Source organism: Nematolebias whitei, chromosome 21 (genome assembly GCF_014905685.2).
Source record: "Nematolebias whitei isolate Nwh7 chromosome 21, NemWhi1, whole genome shotgun sequence".
In the NCBI taxonomy this organism is placed as follows: domain Eukaryota; kingdom Metazoa; phylum Chordata; class Actinopteri; order Cyprinodontiformes; family Rivulidae; genus Nematolebias; species Nematolebias whitei.
This window is the reverse complement of record NC_056518.1, coordinates 9,475,428-9,490,993: the sequence shown is the minus strand read 5'-3', so window position 1 is coordinate 9,490,993 and position 15,566 is coordinate 9,475,428. Positions and strand designations below refer to the sequence as shown.

At 40.3% G+C, this 15,566-nt stretch overlaps 1 protein-coding gene across 1 annotated transcript in view; it reads right to left on the bottom strand.

The window, feature by feature from the left end:
- dph6 (diphthamine biosynthesis 6) overlaps positions 1-15,566 on the bottom strand; it is an 87,661-nt gene that overhangs the window by 23,671 nt on the left and 48,424 nt on the right. The window contains exons 10-11 of the mRNA XM_037695301.1: positions 13,578-13,707; positions 13,261-13,435 (exon numbers count right to left, since the gene is read on the bottom strand). Of these exons, the coding sequence (XP_037551229.1) occupies positions 13,261-13,435; positions 13,578-13,707 (305 nt within the window). The remainder of the gene's footprint in view (positions 1-13,260; positions 13,436-13,577; positions 13,708-15,566) is intronic.

Here is a 15,566-nt window from a genome sequence, read left to right as displayed (position 1 = left end):
ACTCAGTCCAATACTCAAGGTCAGAGTGGCCTGAATGCTCAATGCTCAGAGAGATGGATCTGAAAAGGCACGACTAAACAAATAAAAACACACTTTTCACCAAAATAAAAAAAAAAAAATATATATATATATATAACAAGGTGCAGGTAGTTTTAATATAATCTGTTCTCGTGTTTTGTTGTATATGGTTATGATTGATACTGTTGAAATGTTAAAATATGTTTAAATACATCATAATGAGAATGAGATGAAACCGTCCTGCATCGGATGTGCTACACCAGAGTTGGGCTGTGAACGACGAGTGATGGAGGGGCATGGTTTTTCATTGGGTTAGGCGAAATGCCCCGCTGCCTTCAACTGTCCCGACCTCACATTTTTTTGACAAATTGGTTGTGAGGCTTTTACGACTGATGCACATATCGCAAAAATCATTTCTGCCAAGCTTCCTCTATGACCTGCCCGTAGGACACGACAAGCCCCTCCATGCATCACTCTATCAAGCCGAATCTTTCCAGGACAATGCAAATTATGACAAATTCCATCATCCTGCATTATGCGCTTTCCTGCTAATCTCCCTAATTCGAGAGAATCGGGGAGGGTCTCGCTGTTTCAGCTGAGGGGCATGTTGTCTGACTGAATGATGCTGAAACTGCAACCCTCATCTTCCCCATTCTGTCTCCCTTCCCAGCTGTGACCATCTCGTCTCTTCTGTCTTTTTGTATTTGTTCCTGTTTTAATGTGAGGCTCTCAAAGTCCAGCTGGTAAGAAAAGCACCACCTTCACCTCGACACAAATACATATATTCATATAAGCTTGCAGGTGAAATATGAAGGATGGCTTCACAGTCCGAAAAATCGATTCTGCACAGGGAAATTATGCACATTTATACCTTATTAGCAATATTTAGCAAATGTTTTAATGGGATGAGACATGTATGCTCAATGAGATTAAGAAACACGTGCACACTTAATAATTTCTGCCTTATTGATGCTCTATGCGTGTAATGGACAGAGCATGATATCCAGTATTCACAAATAGAAGATGAATAACACAGAAAATATAAAAAGGTGACAAAATGACAGAAATATGATACAGAAAATGTAGACCGCAGTTCTCCTTCTTCTCAACAGATGGCAGTGTGGCTGCATTAAAGAGACTGAACATCAGGAAGACTTTTACTCTCTGTTGAAACCACAAACAGGCCGGCCAGACAGTGACGAGAGTCCACTTGGATTTTCTTTCATCCCTTTAAAAATTTCAACACAATCCCAGAATCAATCCATATATTTCTTCAGGAAAAAATAACAATATATACAAAGAAAAATTACACAATAAATGAGACTTAACTAACCATTGACGTTTTTTTCCCCCACAATTTATAAAGTTATAGTGTCTGATGTTCTGTTTTTTTATTTCAACAACGAATACAGCAAACCTCAGCATGGTTACAAAGTATTACAAATGAAAGAAGTAAAAATAAAAAAAAGCTGATTATATTTGTTTTTATAAATATAGTTTTGCTACACATAAACAACAAAAAATAATTTTACTGCAGTAAATTGATGTGTTCTTAAAATGTTGTAAATCTCACATGAAAATACAGAAAATATCAACAATCATGTCAACACACTGCATCTAATTCAATAAATGTTGACATGTAGTAAATATTCTATAGTTCATATCCTCTGACTGAACTCTCAACATCTCTTTATTATATTGCCTGCACTGGTGGGACTAGAAATTTCCTACATTATGAACCTACGTCGATAATAAATTTATTTTTCAAGTGAACATGCTGACACACCAAAGACAACAGAAATATGTGGCTGTAGATTATTCATCTCCACGAGATTTCTCTGCAACAAAACATGTTTTAATAACAACAGCATCTGAAACCAGAATGGCCCAAGTTAAGAATTAATACTCTGAAGAATTGTTTCATGTGAAATTTATGGTGAAGCTGGAGGCTGAAAATCAATGAGACATCAACACTAACCCTCTCCTGAGTCATTTGTAGTGCTGCTAAAAAAAAAAAAAAAAAAGCTTAGTAAATAAAGACAAGGCAGAAATGCTATTATTTTGTTATACGTGAAGGTAATTTCTTCTCGGTCCTGGACGACTGCTTTAGATGTAAGCAGCTTGTAGAAATGCATATATATAATTATAGAAGTCACTTTAACTGCAGTGATGTGGTAAACAGAAGAGATGCTGGCTAAATTAAACTTCTACATCTGGGCTGGTTGCAGTTACAAACTTTTATTGTATTAATTAAACCTGCCCAGGTTTCTCTTCATCACACTTATGCTATTTTAGCGTTAGTTTAACCTACATCTTAGATACTGGTTCTTTTAATACTTTATATTTTGCTATTTTTGAATGCAACTGAGACCCTGTGCACATAATTTCGTCCCACCTCATGCACCACATGTGATGAGAATGACAATAAAATTGACTTGAACTAAAGCAAAATCTACAAATGACTTTCTACTTAGTTTTGCCTTAGCATTCGTTTTTGTTCCATTTTAGATTTCTTAAAAATATTGTTTTAGATAAGAGGATTAGAAGACAGGTATTAATGTCTGCACATCAGCATGTTACAACGTGAGATTCGGTCGTGTAATATTTTGCTTTCACCAGAAGCCTCTAACGGATCCTTCCTATCTGTGTGTGAACTGTGTGTGCAGGCCCTGTCAGCTATGCCCTCTCGTCACGGCAGGGGGAAGAAACACACCCAGGCAGCTCTGAATATAGTGGCTAGTTACCATAGTAATGGGATGGTCATACATCTCTCCTCTCTCAAGACAGTGATGGTAGTGGACAGGACACGCCGCTATGCTTTTTATCTATGCATCTAGTATTCAGTTATTTCATCCTGCAAATAAAAAGCCCCCTCTGCTTTTACTGGATTCAAATATCGGGGTGAAATGAGAAGTAAACAGTTGGATATGGGGTAATAATTCACACATGGGACTACAAATAATTGATGTGTTTTGACTGAGTGTTTGTGATTGCAATTGTAACAGCGCGAGTGTCTCGGCAGATGTCTGCAGTGGTAGGATCCTTACATGATGGTTTTCAGATGCTTTCTTGATGTCGCTGAACCGTTCACCCTCCCACTGCTCATCAGCAGTGTCAAAGTGAGAAGCAAACAAGAATGCTCTCATATACACTAATGTAGCATGCACTCCTCTCAAATTAAAAACCAGCGTCTATCATTTATCAAATGTAATTATAGTCAAACGCTTTAACTGGTTACAATAATGTTTTGGTACATTCTCCAAATAGACTCAAAATAATAACATTATGCGTTTTATCCAGACAATGCTTATTTGTGAATTTGCCAAGCTTCTTGAGGGACACTTGGTCCTACAAAGATCAAAACAGGAGTAAACTCATTTACACATGTACAATTAGGCCTGTCACGATAATACATTTTGCTGAGCGATTAATTGTCTCAGAAATTATTGCGATAAACGATAATATTGTTTGAAATTTGACAATAATTAGTCATCTCAAATTTAAGAAAAAAATGTTGGTTAATTTGTTTTGAGCGTAGTACCTTTTTTGACCACTGGATGGAAGTACAATACTGTTTGAACCGAAGGATGGATAGTGAGGGAGTGAGCAGCGTGTCTCTTTAAGAAAAATGGGAGGGAGGTCCCTTGACGTGACGTGGTCTGTCTCTCTTTGGTTCTCAAAATGGCGGACGCTCTGTGTGGTTTGAACTCTTTAGTAATGCTAAATTAACATAGCATTTTTCACACAAAGCTTTTAATAAATAAAAAAATCAGTAAACAAGTTCTCAGCTTCTTTTGCAGAGAAAAACAAATTTTACACGAAGGCACGGGTTTCAACTGTGAATTTTGGAGCTTCGACAAGATGGAGGTTTTTTTTCCCCTGAGGTTGGTCTGTTAGCTTAGCTCGTAGCTTAGCGTCTCAGCTTAGCTGCTTTTAACAATCCAAAAACGCTATTTTGTACAGTTAAAATGGATTTTAAAAAGAAAAGAGAAAGTGAGGGGTCAGTGAAGAGCACCGGAGTTGAACCTTTTGTCATCCAGTGTCTTCAGAAGAAAGACAGAGACATGAAGAAACGATAAAGCCGATAAATGAAAATGAGGTTGATAATTTTCATTTATCATGTGATTAATTGATTTATTGTTTATCGCAACAGGCCTACGTACAATGCTCGAATACTATAATGTGTATCTCTGCATATTTGTTTTTGCCTTATGTGTGAAAGAAAAATGGACGATAGCGACCCTGTTCCAACTTCCAATGGCTTGTTGACATAAACCACGGCAGTCAGGCACCAATAAAACATGAAGAGCTGTTCAAAGACAATTAGGATCAGTTGTCATGGGCCCGGGCCCATTATTGAGTGGGAGTGTGGCAGTGGCCAAGGCAGAAGCACAGCACAGGCGAAGGCGACCGCCTGAGAGCCGATGAACTCTGACAGATCCAGTCCTTCCCCTGTCCTCGCCTGGTACAAGCCGATACCAGCCTGCACCCACGTGGAGCGGCAGCAGCACAGGATACTGTAGCCAAAGACGCCAATGTCTCATGGAAATGACGAGCGCCAAGGCGGGTCAGCCTCCACGCTGTCACGGCGGGTAAGCAAGGGAAGACATGGGCCTGGGAGGACAGCGCTGGAAGCAACATAATTACCCTTGCTGTTGTCTACCACTTCCCATAAAACTGCCCCCTCATCAGATTAAAAAGGTGGTGTGATCTGACCTCTCGCATAGATGTGTCTGCATTTAGAGACACAAGCTCCCATCCCCCGTCCAGTAGCTCAACACTGTCCCAAGATGAAGCGAAGACCATGTGTCAAAACAAATATATTTCTTACGATGTGGGGGTGTAGAAGTGGATGGGGTAGAGTCCCATACTTGTTGTTGCACTCTGGCGTAAAAGTAAAAGTATCATAAACATACACTTGGAGATCATGTGTATTTTGCATGTGCCTGTCATTTGAATATCTCATACATTTCCTGTTAGACATGAGTGCGTTAGAGTGACTCAACCATGACTTATTTTAACAATCCCAACAGCTAAGCTTGTCATATAGAGCACAAAGGTGTATGTGTGTGTCCACATGTGTCCCTGCGTGACTCGGCCTGGGGGCTAACAGCAGACGTGTTTCTGCGGTCAGGTCTTACCCAGTTTGATCAGCACGTTTACCATTTGTCCAATTCAAGTGAAGGCGGTTAACCCTGGTGTTTGGGAACGAGCCTACAGAGGCGATGTGCAGAGATAGGAACTGAATAAATGCTCTCTGCAGAAAGGCTTTGAGGTGAGGCTCGACTGTCAGTCAAAACCCTCTCAGACTCTCTCCCCAGACAAAAGGTTCAACTCGCTGCACACAACTCAGGCATTCAAGCAAAGAAACAACGAGCCTATTCTGCTAGTGCCTTCAGTAATATGAAAAGGAAAACAAATCTGTGTTAACATCCTCTGCTGCAAATAGGAGCAAGTAACTACACGTGCCGATGAATACCACAGCTCTGTGTAGCTTTCAATCACATAACTTCTCAAACCGCAAAGCCTCCAAGACCTCGTTTTTCATCAACTCAATTACTCGACAACTGTTCTCCTCCTGAACCCACCCCATCCCCCCTGCTTCGTCTCCCCTCCTCCCTAGTTGGAAGTGATCATTTGTTCTTTTATTAAACTTGATAACATCCTTTGCATTGTCTGAGCGTGCATGCTGGAGAGCCGCCCCTACTGTTCTAGCCTCCAGCGTTTCATATTATTGGTGCATTATTTCACGCATGCCCTCCTGTTTTATCAAGCGCTTTTGAAGTAATGTTAATAGACTAGAAAATTGAGACATTTATGAAGTATGGGCCATGTTTATGAAAAAAAATCCATAACGCATGACAAGGGAGAGGTGAGATAAAAGCAGGGTTTTAATAGATTATGGCAAACAGGGGGAGAGGCATCAGATGCTGACAGGCACCTCCTAAGAGACGCCTCATATTTTATGGGATTAATTTTGTTGTATTAGAAATGAAGTTAAACGTCCTAATTAATCTGCTCGTGCTGCATGAATACCTCCCTGAATGCAGATGCGAGCACACACACCGTTTTTTAGCTAATTACTCTTCTGTGATAATTGAGGAAGATGTAGTCTCTAGACATGAGCTGAGGAAGTTGGAAGATTTAAGGGTGGGAAGATTGTGGTGAAGGGAATTGTTACTTTTTTTTTTTTTTTTGCAAGCTGGCTTTAAGCAGCAAAAAGCTTTCTGAGCGAGAACAAACGTTAAAGTAAAGCAATAACTTTAATTTCTGCTGTTCCTCACACTTTTTCTGTTTAGATGCTTAACTGAAAAGACAACTATATCAGCAAAACTCTCCAAAAAAGATAACGATCAGTTGAAACATTTATTGAAACTATTCATATATACCGTATTTTCCGGTGTATAAGTCGCAGTTAGTTGCATAAATTTGCAAGCCCTGCAAATTATACAGCGAAGAGACTTATATACGTTTTTTTTTTCCATACTCATAACGCAATTTTTGACTGACGCTTGAAATGTTCATTCATTCTGACAGGAAACGGAGCAAGCATTGCCATTTGCAGCCGTTAGACACGGGGGATCCTGTAGAGCCGCGAGCCACCTTCATCCCCACTCCGGCGGCGGAGCGGGGAGGAACACCTGGAGCAAACATGTCTGTTTGCTCAGGGTCATCATTTCGCCAGGGAGACGCAGCAAAATGAAGCTGTTTTGACCATTAATGTGCATTTATTAAGGAAAAGTTAAAGTGAGACTCACCTTTGCTATAATGTTGAGACAAAATAATTGTTTTTAAGTGTTAATCTTGTTAAATTTTGAAGAACTGCAACAGCCAGTCCTCCCGTGTGTGCTCACTTCACTCAGCTGGTGCAGGCGGAGTAACTCTGGAAAGCTTGCGGCTCTGGCCGCGATGGATGGATGGATGGATGGATGGATGGATGGATGGATGGATGGATGGATGGATGGATGGATGGATGGATGGATGGATGGATGGATGGCGCTGCGCCACCCAGGCAAAATGAAGCTGTTTTGACCATTAAATAAATGCATAATAAACACGATGGGTCAGCGGTGATGCATAATAAATGCGACTTATACGCTGAAGTGACTTATATATGTTTTTTTCCTCTTCATGATGCTTTTTTGACTGATGCAACTTATATGCCGGAAATTTATTTATTTATTTTTTTTTTCCACATTTTTACTTGTAAGCAGGAGCTAAACTCCCCACCAACTCAGCATGGCTTCTTAACTTCAGCTCAAAAGGGCCAAACAAAATAAAATCCATTGTTTTTAGATATTTAGAGTCCTGTAAGAAGATTATTTAAATTCTACCACTTGCCTCAATAACACTCCACTATTTGATGCTAATGAGCACCGTCAGATCCGCTTCGCTCCTGATGCCTCACAGTCCACTTTGACAATTTTCAAAATCCAATGCAAATCCTATCGCCGGCGTGTGCAAGACAATCTCCCACAATATTGACTGTCACTCACAATTAGGGGATTGAGGCGAAGGGGTCGGTACTAGCTCGCAACCCACGGCTGGTGCAGGCAGCTCCCTAAACACACCCCACAGAATGTGATCAGTGAGTATAATTTCCCCGGCAAATATCCCAGGGGTGAGCCACTTGCCTTAACAGGAAAGCGGAGATGTTTAACAACCATTCAGCTGATAGTCCTTCTATTCAGACCTGCTTTAGCTATTGTGTTTGCCTCTGTAAATGTGCCTCCAAAGGGAACGTGACCAAATAGGCAGCATTAATTTGAATAGACATGGGGGGGAGAAAAGAAATAATTCGGTTTTAGACCCCTGTTGCTAACTCTAGATGATCGACCAATTTAACGTATCTGCTAACTCATTGATGTAATCTTTTGTTATTAGTTCAAACATATTTCAGCTAAAAAAGAGAAAGTGGTGGAACAGTGAGGGCTCAAAAATGCAGCTATTTTGTAATTGTAAGAACAATTTGTTTAAAAGCTTCAAACAGAAAATGCAGCAAAAATACGTCAGTTTCTTTAAGTGTGCTGTTGTAAAGCTATAATTCGTTCTGACATGCTGTGAAAAACATGGATGTCTAGAAACGTCATTTGTTTTTAATAAACCGATCGGTGAAATGAAAAAAGTTAAATTCTTTACATTTTAATTCCAATATGTAAATATTATCAAATGACAGAAAAATTCTCATTTGGTTTGTGATAAATAAAACAGCAAAACAAAACAATGAGTGTCAAAAAAATAATTCCACACCAACAAATAATCTGATACAATTATGCTGAAATACTTATTATAGCGCAGCTTCTAAGCACATGTCAATCAAGCAAAAAAAAAAAAAAAACATGACAAAGCAAAAAACAAAGCAAAAATTAAATAACAGCCTTTTTCTTTGTAGCCTGAGGCTTTAAACTAAAGCGAAGCAGGATTATATATCAAAATACAATACATCAAGAGCCCCCCAGCTTTGACATTAAAAAGGTTAACTAATTCTCTAAATCAAGTCAGATCTGAATCTGTCATCTTGCCAGAGCAAGTAGACATTCAGTCAGCTTGCCATTTCCGAGAGCTGACACTGAGAGACGTGACAAGCCAAGCAGACAGACGAATAGATGGATGGAGTTTGAAAGTCCAGCATCCATCACATGCCAGTCCAATAAGCAGTTCCTCGGCAGCAGCCCTACATGTGGAGACCTACAGCCGTTATGTTCTGTAAGGCCATTTTCTGTCACTGGCCATGTGCTGTCTCTCAAATCATTGAACACAAACAAATAAACTAGCCTGGATGCAACTGGACAATAAACATTGTGCTCATAGCTTAACTGAACTAAACAAATGACTGGTTAGCATTTCTAATTTCTACCTGGCTGGCAGACAACAAAGTAAACAATTAACCAGAACTCTATGATGGAACTTGAAGTTTCAGCTACGCCTGTCATAATAACAAATTCTGCTGGGAGATTGTCTCAGAAATTATTGCGATAAACGATAATATTGTTCGAAATTTGACAATAATTTGTAATTATTGTCAAATATAAGAAGAAATGTTGGTTAATTTTTGTGTGTAGTACCTTTTTTTAACCACTAGATGGCAGTATAAGACTGTTGGAACTGAAGGATGGATAGTGAGGGAGCGAGTAGCAGGTTTCTTTAAGAAAAATGGGAGGGAGGCCCCTTGACGTGACATGGGCTGTCTCTCATTCTTGTTTTTCGGTTTTCAAAATGGCGGACGCTCGGTGTGGTTTGAGCTCTTTAGCATAGCATTTGTCACACAAAGTTTTTAATAAAAAAAAAATCAGTAAACAAGTTCTCAGCTTCTTTTGCAGAAAAAACAACTTTTTACACGAAGGCACGGGTTTCAACTGTGAATTTTGGAGCTTCAACAAGACGAAGGTTTTTCCCGAGGTCTGCCTGTTAGTTTAGCTCGTAGCTTAGCTTCTCAGATTAGCTGCTTTTAACGATCCAAAAACGCGATTGTGGACGGTTAAAACAGATTTTAAAGAGAAAAGAGAAAGGGAGAGGTCACTGAAGAGCACTGGAGTCGAGACGTTTCTCATCCAGTGTCTTCAGAAAGAGAGAGACACGAAACGATAAAGCCGATAAATGAAAATGAGGTCGATAATTTTCATTTATTATGCGATTAATTGATTTATTATCGCTAAAGGCCTAGTTTCAGCTGTTCAGTTTCATGTCTAGCTACCAGTAACTGCTTTACAGTCATCATGTGAAAAGCACCGGTGCAGAACTCAGTACACTCTGGAAAAGGAATTGAATCTTTGGTACATTTGAAACCATCTTTAATTCACTAATTATTTTCAACAATGCTGTTTCGTCTCAGACATTTTTTTCTCTCACTCCGATTGCCTCAGTCCTTGTCTCTGTGGTGTCACACGGCAGTCACCAAAGAAAAATGTCATTAAGATGGAGACAACGTGGCAGTGATGGGGGGTCGGGTGGGGGGATTTGCATGCTTTCTCACAGCAAGGGGGTAATTGTATCAATATGTAAAAACTCTCTAGCTGTGCTGAAGAATTGTTAATATAGTTTTGATCAAATTAAGCCATTGTTGCGTGGAGGAGGAGACGTATTGAGAGAGACCGTGCTGGGGACGTATGAAGTGCCATGCAAGCAAACTCCCTTCATTGTTTTCTCAAATTTCTATGAATATGAATGACAATTAGAGGAATGAGAGATTAGACTCTTTTTTTTTTTTTTGAGGCAAAATCACTAACACACAGCAGATTTAAATTTCATGTCTCAATGAGGCTTCATTGAGGAAATCAAACACCGTTGCAGACTGAAAACAAACTGTCTGAGTCTGCAGGTTACATTTCAAGGATCCAAACTGAACTTCAGTGACACACTGCTGAGATATGCCGTCAAGCTCTGAGCAAACGGCTAATCCACACATGTTCTCACTCATAGTTGGATTTGGCTGGAGGATCAAGGACAGTGTGGAGGAGATGGACACTATCCTTGTTGACAGTACCTTGACAAGTGTAATCCTATATAATACACACTGGGTAAACACAACACCAAGCCAACCGTGCAACCACGGCCCACACTTCCTCTGCTCTGCCTTTGAATTTGACATTCTTTCAAGGTTTGAAACAATGTGAAAGACACTCAAGATGGTGCTATACAAACAAGTACAAAAGTAGATGCAGAACTATAAAAAGAATGCATATTTGAGTGGAAAAATAAAAGCAGTCATGAGAATATTATATTACTTAAAACACAATTATATGCATATACAGCAGTCCCTCAATACTTCACGGTTCGACTTTTGCGGACTTGCTCTTCCGTGGTTTTTCAAAGTACAGAAGTCTCTCGTGTATCGCGAGAGATCCGTACTCTGAAGAGCCGCGATAAGTGAAAAACCGCTAAGTTGGAATAGTAGTACAAGTAGTAAGTGGTAGTTTATTTTAGTATTTATATATTAAGGCATTTTAAACCCTTCCCACACTCTTGCAGTATTCTAAACAATGTTTTTAAACTCTAAATGCTCTAAAAGAGCACAGAATGTCATGATTTCAGCTCCCTGCCTCCTCTGCTCTTTGCCACCTGCAAGCACTCTTGGCCACGCCCACTTCTCAGCTCTGCATGCGAACAGTTGATCAGCTGCAGCAGGAAGTTTATCCTGCAGTAAAGGCTGCACAAAGGTGCAGGAGCAGCTTTTTCCGTAGCTCTGGGCTGCACAAAGGTGCAGCAGGTGCTAAATATTTTAAAATAATTGATTTTAAATAAAAATTCCATGCCGATCGTACGGCTCATCCATCAATCAGCCAGTTGTGTGTCATGTCCAAGTCCAATCTTATTTTGAAAAACCGCGATAGAGCAAGTCCGCGATAAACGAACTGCGAAGTGGCGAGGGACTACTATACCATACAGTACTGTAAAGAGTGCACAACAAAAAACGTGTCATTTTGTAGTTTTCTCTCACTAAGCTTACACTATTTTGCCAGTCAAAAGAACTACGTTACCCAGAAGTCAACACTTGTTTCCAGCCGCTGCTTGCTGTAAATGGAGGGAAAGTTTTGCAGCAAAGTCAGAAGTTCTGTAAAGATCAGCTCACAGGACTGACAGGAAAGTTGTAAATAATCCTGAAGCTGAACTTATCCTTCAAGGTGTATCTTCAGTGCTGAGTAGCTGGGCCGCACATGATCTGGACTCAGTGTGACCCGGATCCTGGGAGCTGCAACGGCTGCGGGGTTCAGCCTGGTTCTGGTCATGCAGTGCTGGTCCAGATCGGGCCATAGGTGGTGGACTAAATCCTGGGCAACCTTGTGCGCGGAGTGTCCTTCCTGAAGTGGCATGTGCTCATCAACCTGAACGGGATGGGCTTCGATCATGCTGCAGGGTAACCGAACAGAACCGAGCCTGACCAGAACTGAGCTGGTGAGTACTCATGTAAACTTTTGCAGTAGCTGTTGCGCAGTACATATCTGTATGTTGTTAAAATAATGTAGGCTTAAGAGTTTACAACATTACGAGAGTGTGGGAAGGGTTTATAAAGCCATAAAATATATATAAAAGCTAAAATAATTATAACGTTGCTACTTTGCGGGTTTTCACGTATTGCGGGGGAAGGGGTGGGGGTCCAGAACGTAACCCCCACAATAAATGATGGACTACTGTACACGTATTTATCACTGATCGGGACAAATCTATAAGATATTTCTATGTGAAAATAAAGGTATACAATGAAGCATGTAAGCTGTCACACTGAAATGTCCTTAGTGAAGCGACACGTCACGAAGGTCAGATGCAAGTGGGATTATTTGGCAGAAATAATGAATAATAAAAACATCAAACTAAATAACACGCTGTTCAAAAAATGTATCCATTTCTTACACTCCTCTTGAAGAAAATATTTCTGGATGTTTCATCTTGCGTTGCAGCTGTGCTAAAGCTGCTGATGTCTGGCCCTCAACTCTACGTTCCTGAATTTAGGACCGAGCATGTGTATGTGCACAGAAATAACAGGAACAAAAATAACAAACAAAAAAATGACAATACAGTATAAAAAATGGAAATAACTATTGGGCCCTATCAACATTATTAAATTAGATAGCAAAGCTAAAATGATCAAAGGTAAATAAATAATAATAAAAAGAAATAGTGCCTCAGCCTCACAAATATGACAGTACATTGGTTATTTGTTTTGTTTTAACATAAAAATATACACTGTATAATAAAATAAGGGCAGCACGGTGGCGCAACTGGTAGAGCTGCTGCCTCTCAGCGAGCAGGTCCCTGGTTCAAATCCCAGTCTGGGAGCCTTTCTGGGTGGAGTTTGCATGTTCTCTCCGTGCATGCGTGGGTTTTCCCCGGGTACTCCGATTTCCTCCCACAGACCAAAAACGTGCATGTTAGGCTGATTGGTAACTCTAAATTGTCCCTAGGTGTGAGTGAGAGAGTGAATGGTTGTTTGTCTCGTTTGTCTCTATGTGTCCCTGTGATGGACTGGAGACATGTCCGGGGTGTACCCCGCCCCTCACACAGTGATTGCTGGACATGGGCACCGGCGACCCCCGTGACCCAAAATGGAAGAAGCGGGTAAAAGATAATGGATGGATGGATATAATAAAATAAAATAAAAGATTTTAAAAATTTAAAAAAAGATAATTAATTCAATGCTATTCATGAAATATTCCATTTATTTAAGCAAACCGTTTCCTTTGTTGTCAGCACATTAAATGTGCCAGCCTTGCTACCTGTTTCCCTGGTGGAGTTTGTGAGGCTTACCCTGAGGGCTTGGCTGTATGGTCCAATGTTAGCCGGAGCCCAGTGGGACAGGCTCTGGACATGCAGAGCTTCCTTCTGGTGGAAGCAGCCTTCCTCCAGGGGCTCGATCCAGTCATGGAGCAGACAGTCCATCTGCAGCAGCTGACCAGCAGGGAGAGGTGCCTGAACACAAACCCTGCACAAATACAAAAGGAAACCCAATAAATGCTGCACTGACACCAACTCAGACATAGAATGAAAATGAACAAGATAAAGAGCAAGTTTGAACAGAACGAAGAAAAACTCGAGTAGACTTGTGCATGTGTCTGCACCTATACCTGGCTGGAGGGTTTGTGTCGAAGTGCCTTTTGTAGACGGCATTAAGAGCAGCAAAGTCTTCCATGCTCCTCACATACAGATGAACCAATATGATGTTCGTCAGCTTCCAAGCTCTGTTGTCCAGCTCATCTGGAGACGGACAGCTCATTAAAAGCAACAAACAGACATACAACATCTCACAGCTGTGCTACACCTACATTACACAGTGATCATCTAACTATAGTCATTTCAGTGTCACCACTGTTGCATTTTAAAAGTGGTAGTAAGATCCTGAAATGCACTCTTCGTAGAGAGAGCAGTCAAACACAGTGTTGTAGACCTCAGATGCAGTTGTAGACACAAGTGCTAAAAGCAAAGCCTTTCTCCCTACAACCGTCTGAAAGAGCTTCGTTTGTTTTTCCTTTGCCAACACTAGCGCCTCACACTACTTCGCCCTCATACAAAGAGGTTGTTCATTAAATATTAACTTGTTTAATATTGTCTCTGCACTGTGAAGGCTGTTAAGACAAGCACCACCATACACATTAAATATGCTTTTCATCTTTTGCTCTTCTATCTCCATCAAAAAGAGAAAAAAAAAGCAAAGCATTGTAAAAGTGTGCACTTTTAAAGTTCTGCAGGGCAGAATCATAGCCTGTCCAACATGACTGCACAATGTGTGTGTGTGTGTTAAAAAAAAAGCTTGGTTTTTGAGTTCATTTGAAATGCTCATCCTTGCACGGTGGCCATCTTGCTTTCTAATTCTTTGGACAGAGTTTCTGACACACAGGGTTCGCCTGCCGAGTTGAAAATCACTTCTGAGTAGGGAATGAGTTCTACGGAGAAACTGCAGAGAAAAACCGACAACCAGACCGAATGACCAAGAGAAGCGAAAGACAAGCATGAGACAAAGAAACCGGATCTTTTTTAACAATCAGTTTGTAAAAAACTGAGTAACATAAATTACCTCTGAAAAAAAGTGATTTTAAAACATGTTTTAGTAATATCAGATGTGATTTTTTTTTAATAGGAAAAAAAAGACACCGCCATATAAGGAGCATCAGTCCAAATACGTGTAATAAAGTTGAAAAAAACATAAATACGTCGCTTCACTGTATAAGTCGCATCAATTATACGTCACCGCTGACAACCAGGAAATGTGGGCCGGTGTGCCAAAAAAACAATTGGCTGCTAAATGGCGGTCGTGGGAGCGTGCACGGGAGGACTTTAACAAGAATTTAACAAGTTTACCAATTAAAAACAATTTTTTGTTTGCTCGAAATTTCAGCTGCATTTCAGAAGCCGATTTGCAGCTGCGGGAGCGTGCAGAGGGAAGACTCGCTGTGTATTACTTCCAAATTTAACACAATAAGCACCTAAAATCATTTATTTCTTTGCTCGACATTATAACAGTGTGTCTCAGTTGAACTTTTCCTTAATAAATCCACGTAAATGGTCAAATCAGCTGCATTTCACCTGGGCAGTGCGGCAAAATGCAGCTGATTTGAGGTTTGCTCAAGGAGTTCTGGAGCAAGAAGAAGGTGGCTTTGTATGGCAAGCCAAGTGTCTCATTAATAGCCACTTTTCCCTATTAATGAGACACTTGGCTTGCCAAATAATTTGAGTGCCCTCTAGCGGATGAAAATGGTAGTGTTCAATAATTTCCATGTCTGAATGAATGAAATTGTCAGATTTCAGCCAAAAATTGGGTTATATTATAAATATGAGAAAAAAAAACATAAGTCGCTTCGCAGTATAAATCAAAGGGAATGCTAATTTATGCAAAAGGTGTGACTTATGGTCCATTGTTTATCACGGGAGTTTGTAACCACGCCCACCTGCAATCTGTGAAAAACCGCGATGTATGGATACAGTAGTCCAAGTTCAAGTTCAGTTCAAGTTCAATAAACTTTGTCATGACATGTGCCACGCTGCAATCACACTCCTGTTACTCCCAATCTCCCTCCTTAAATAAACAATTTAAATACTGTAACATTTTAAATAAACAA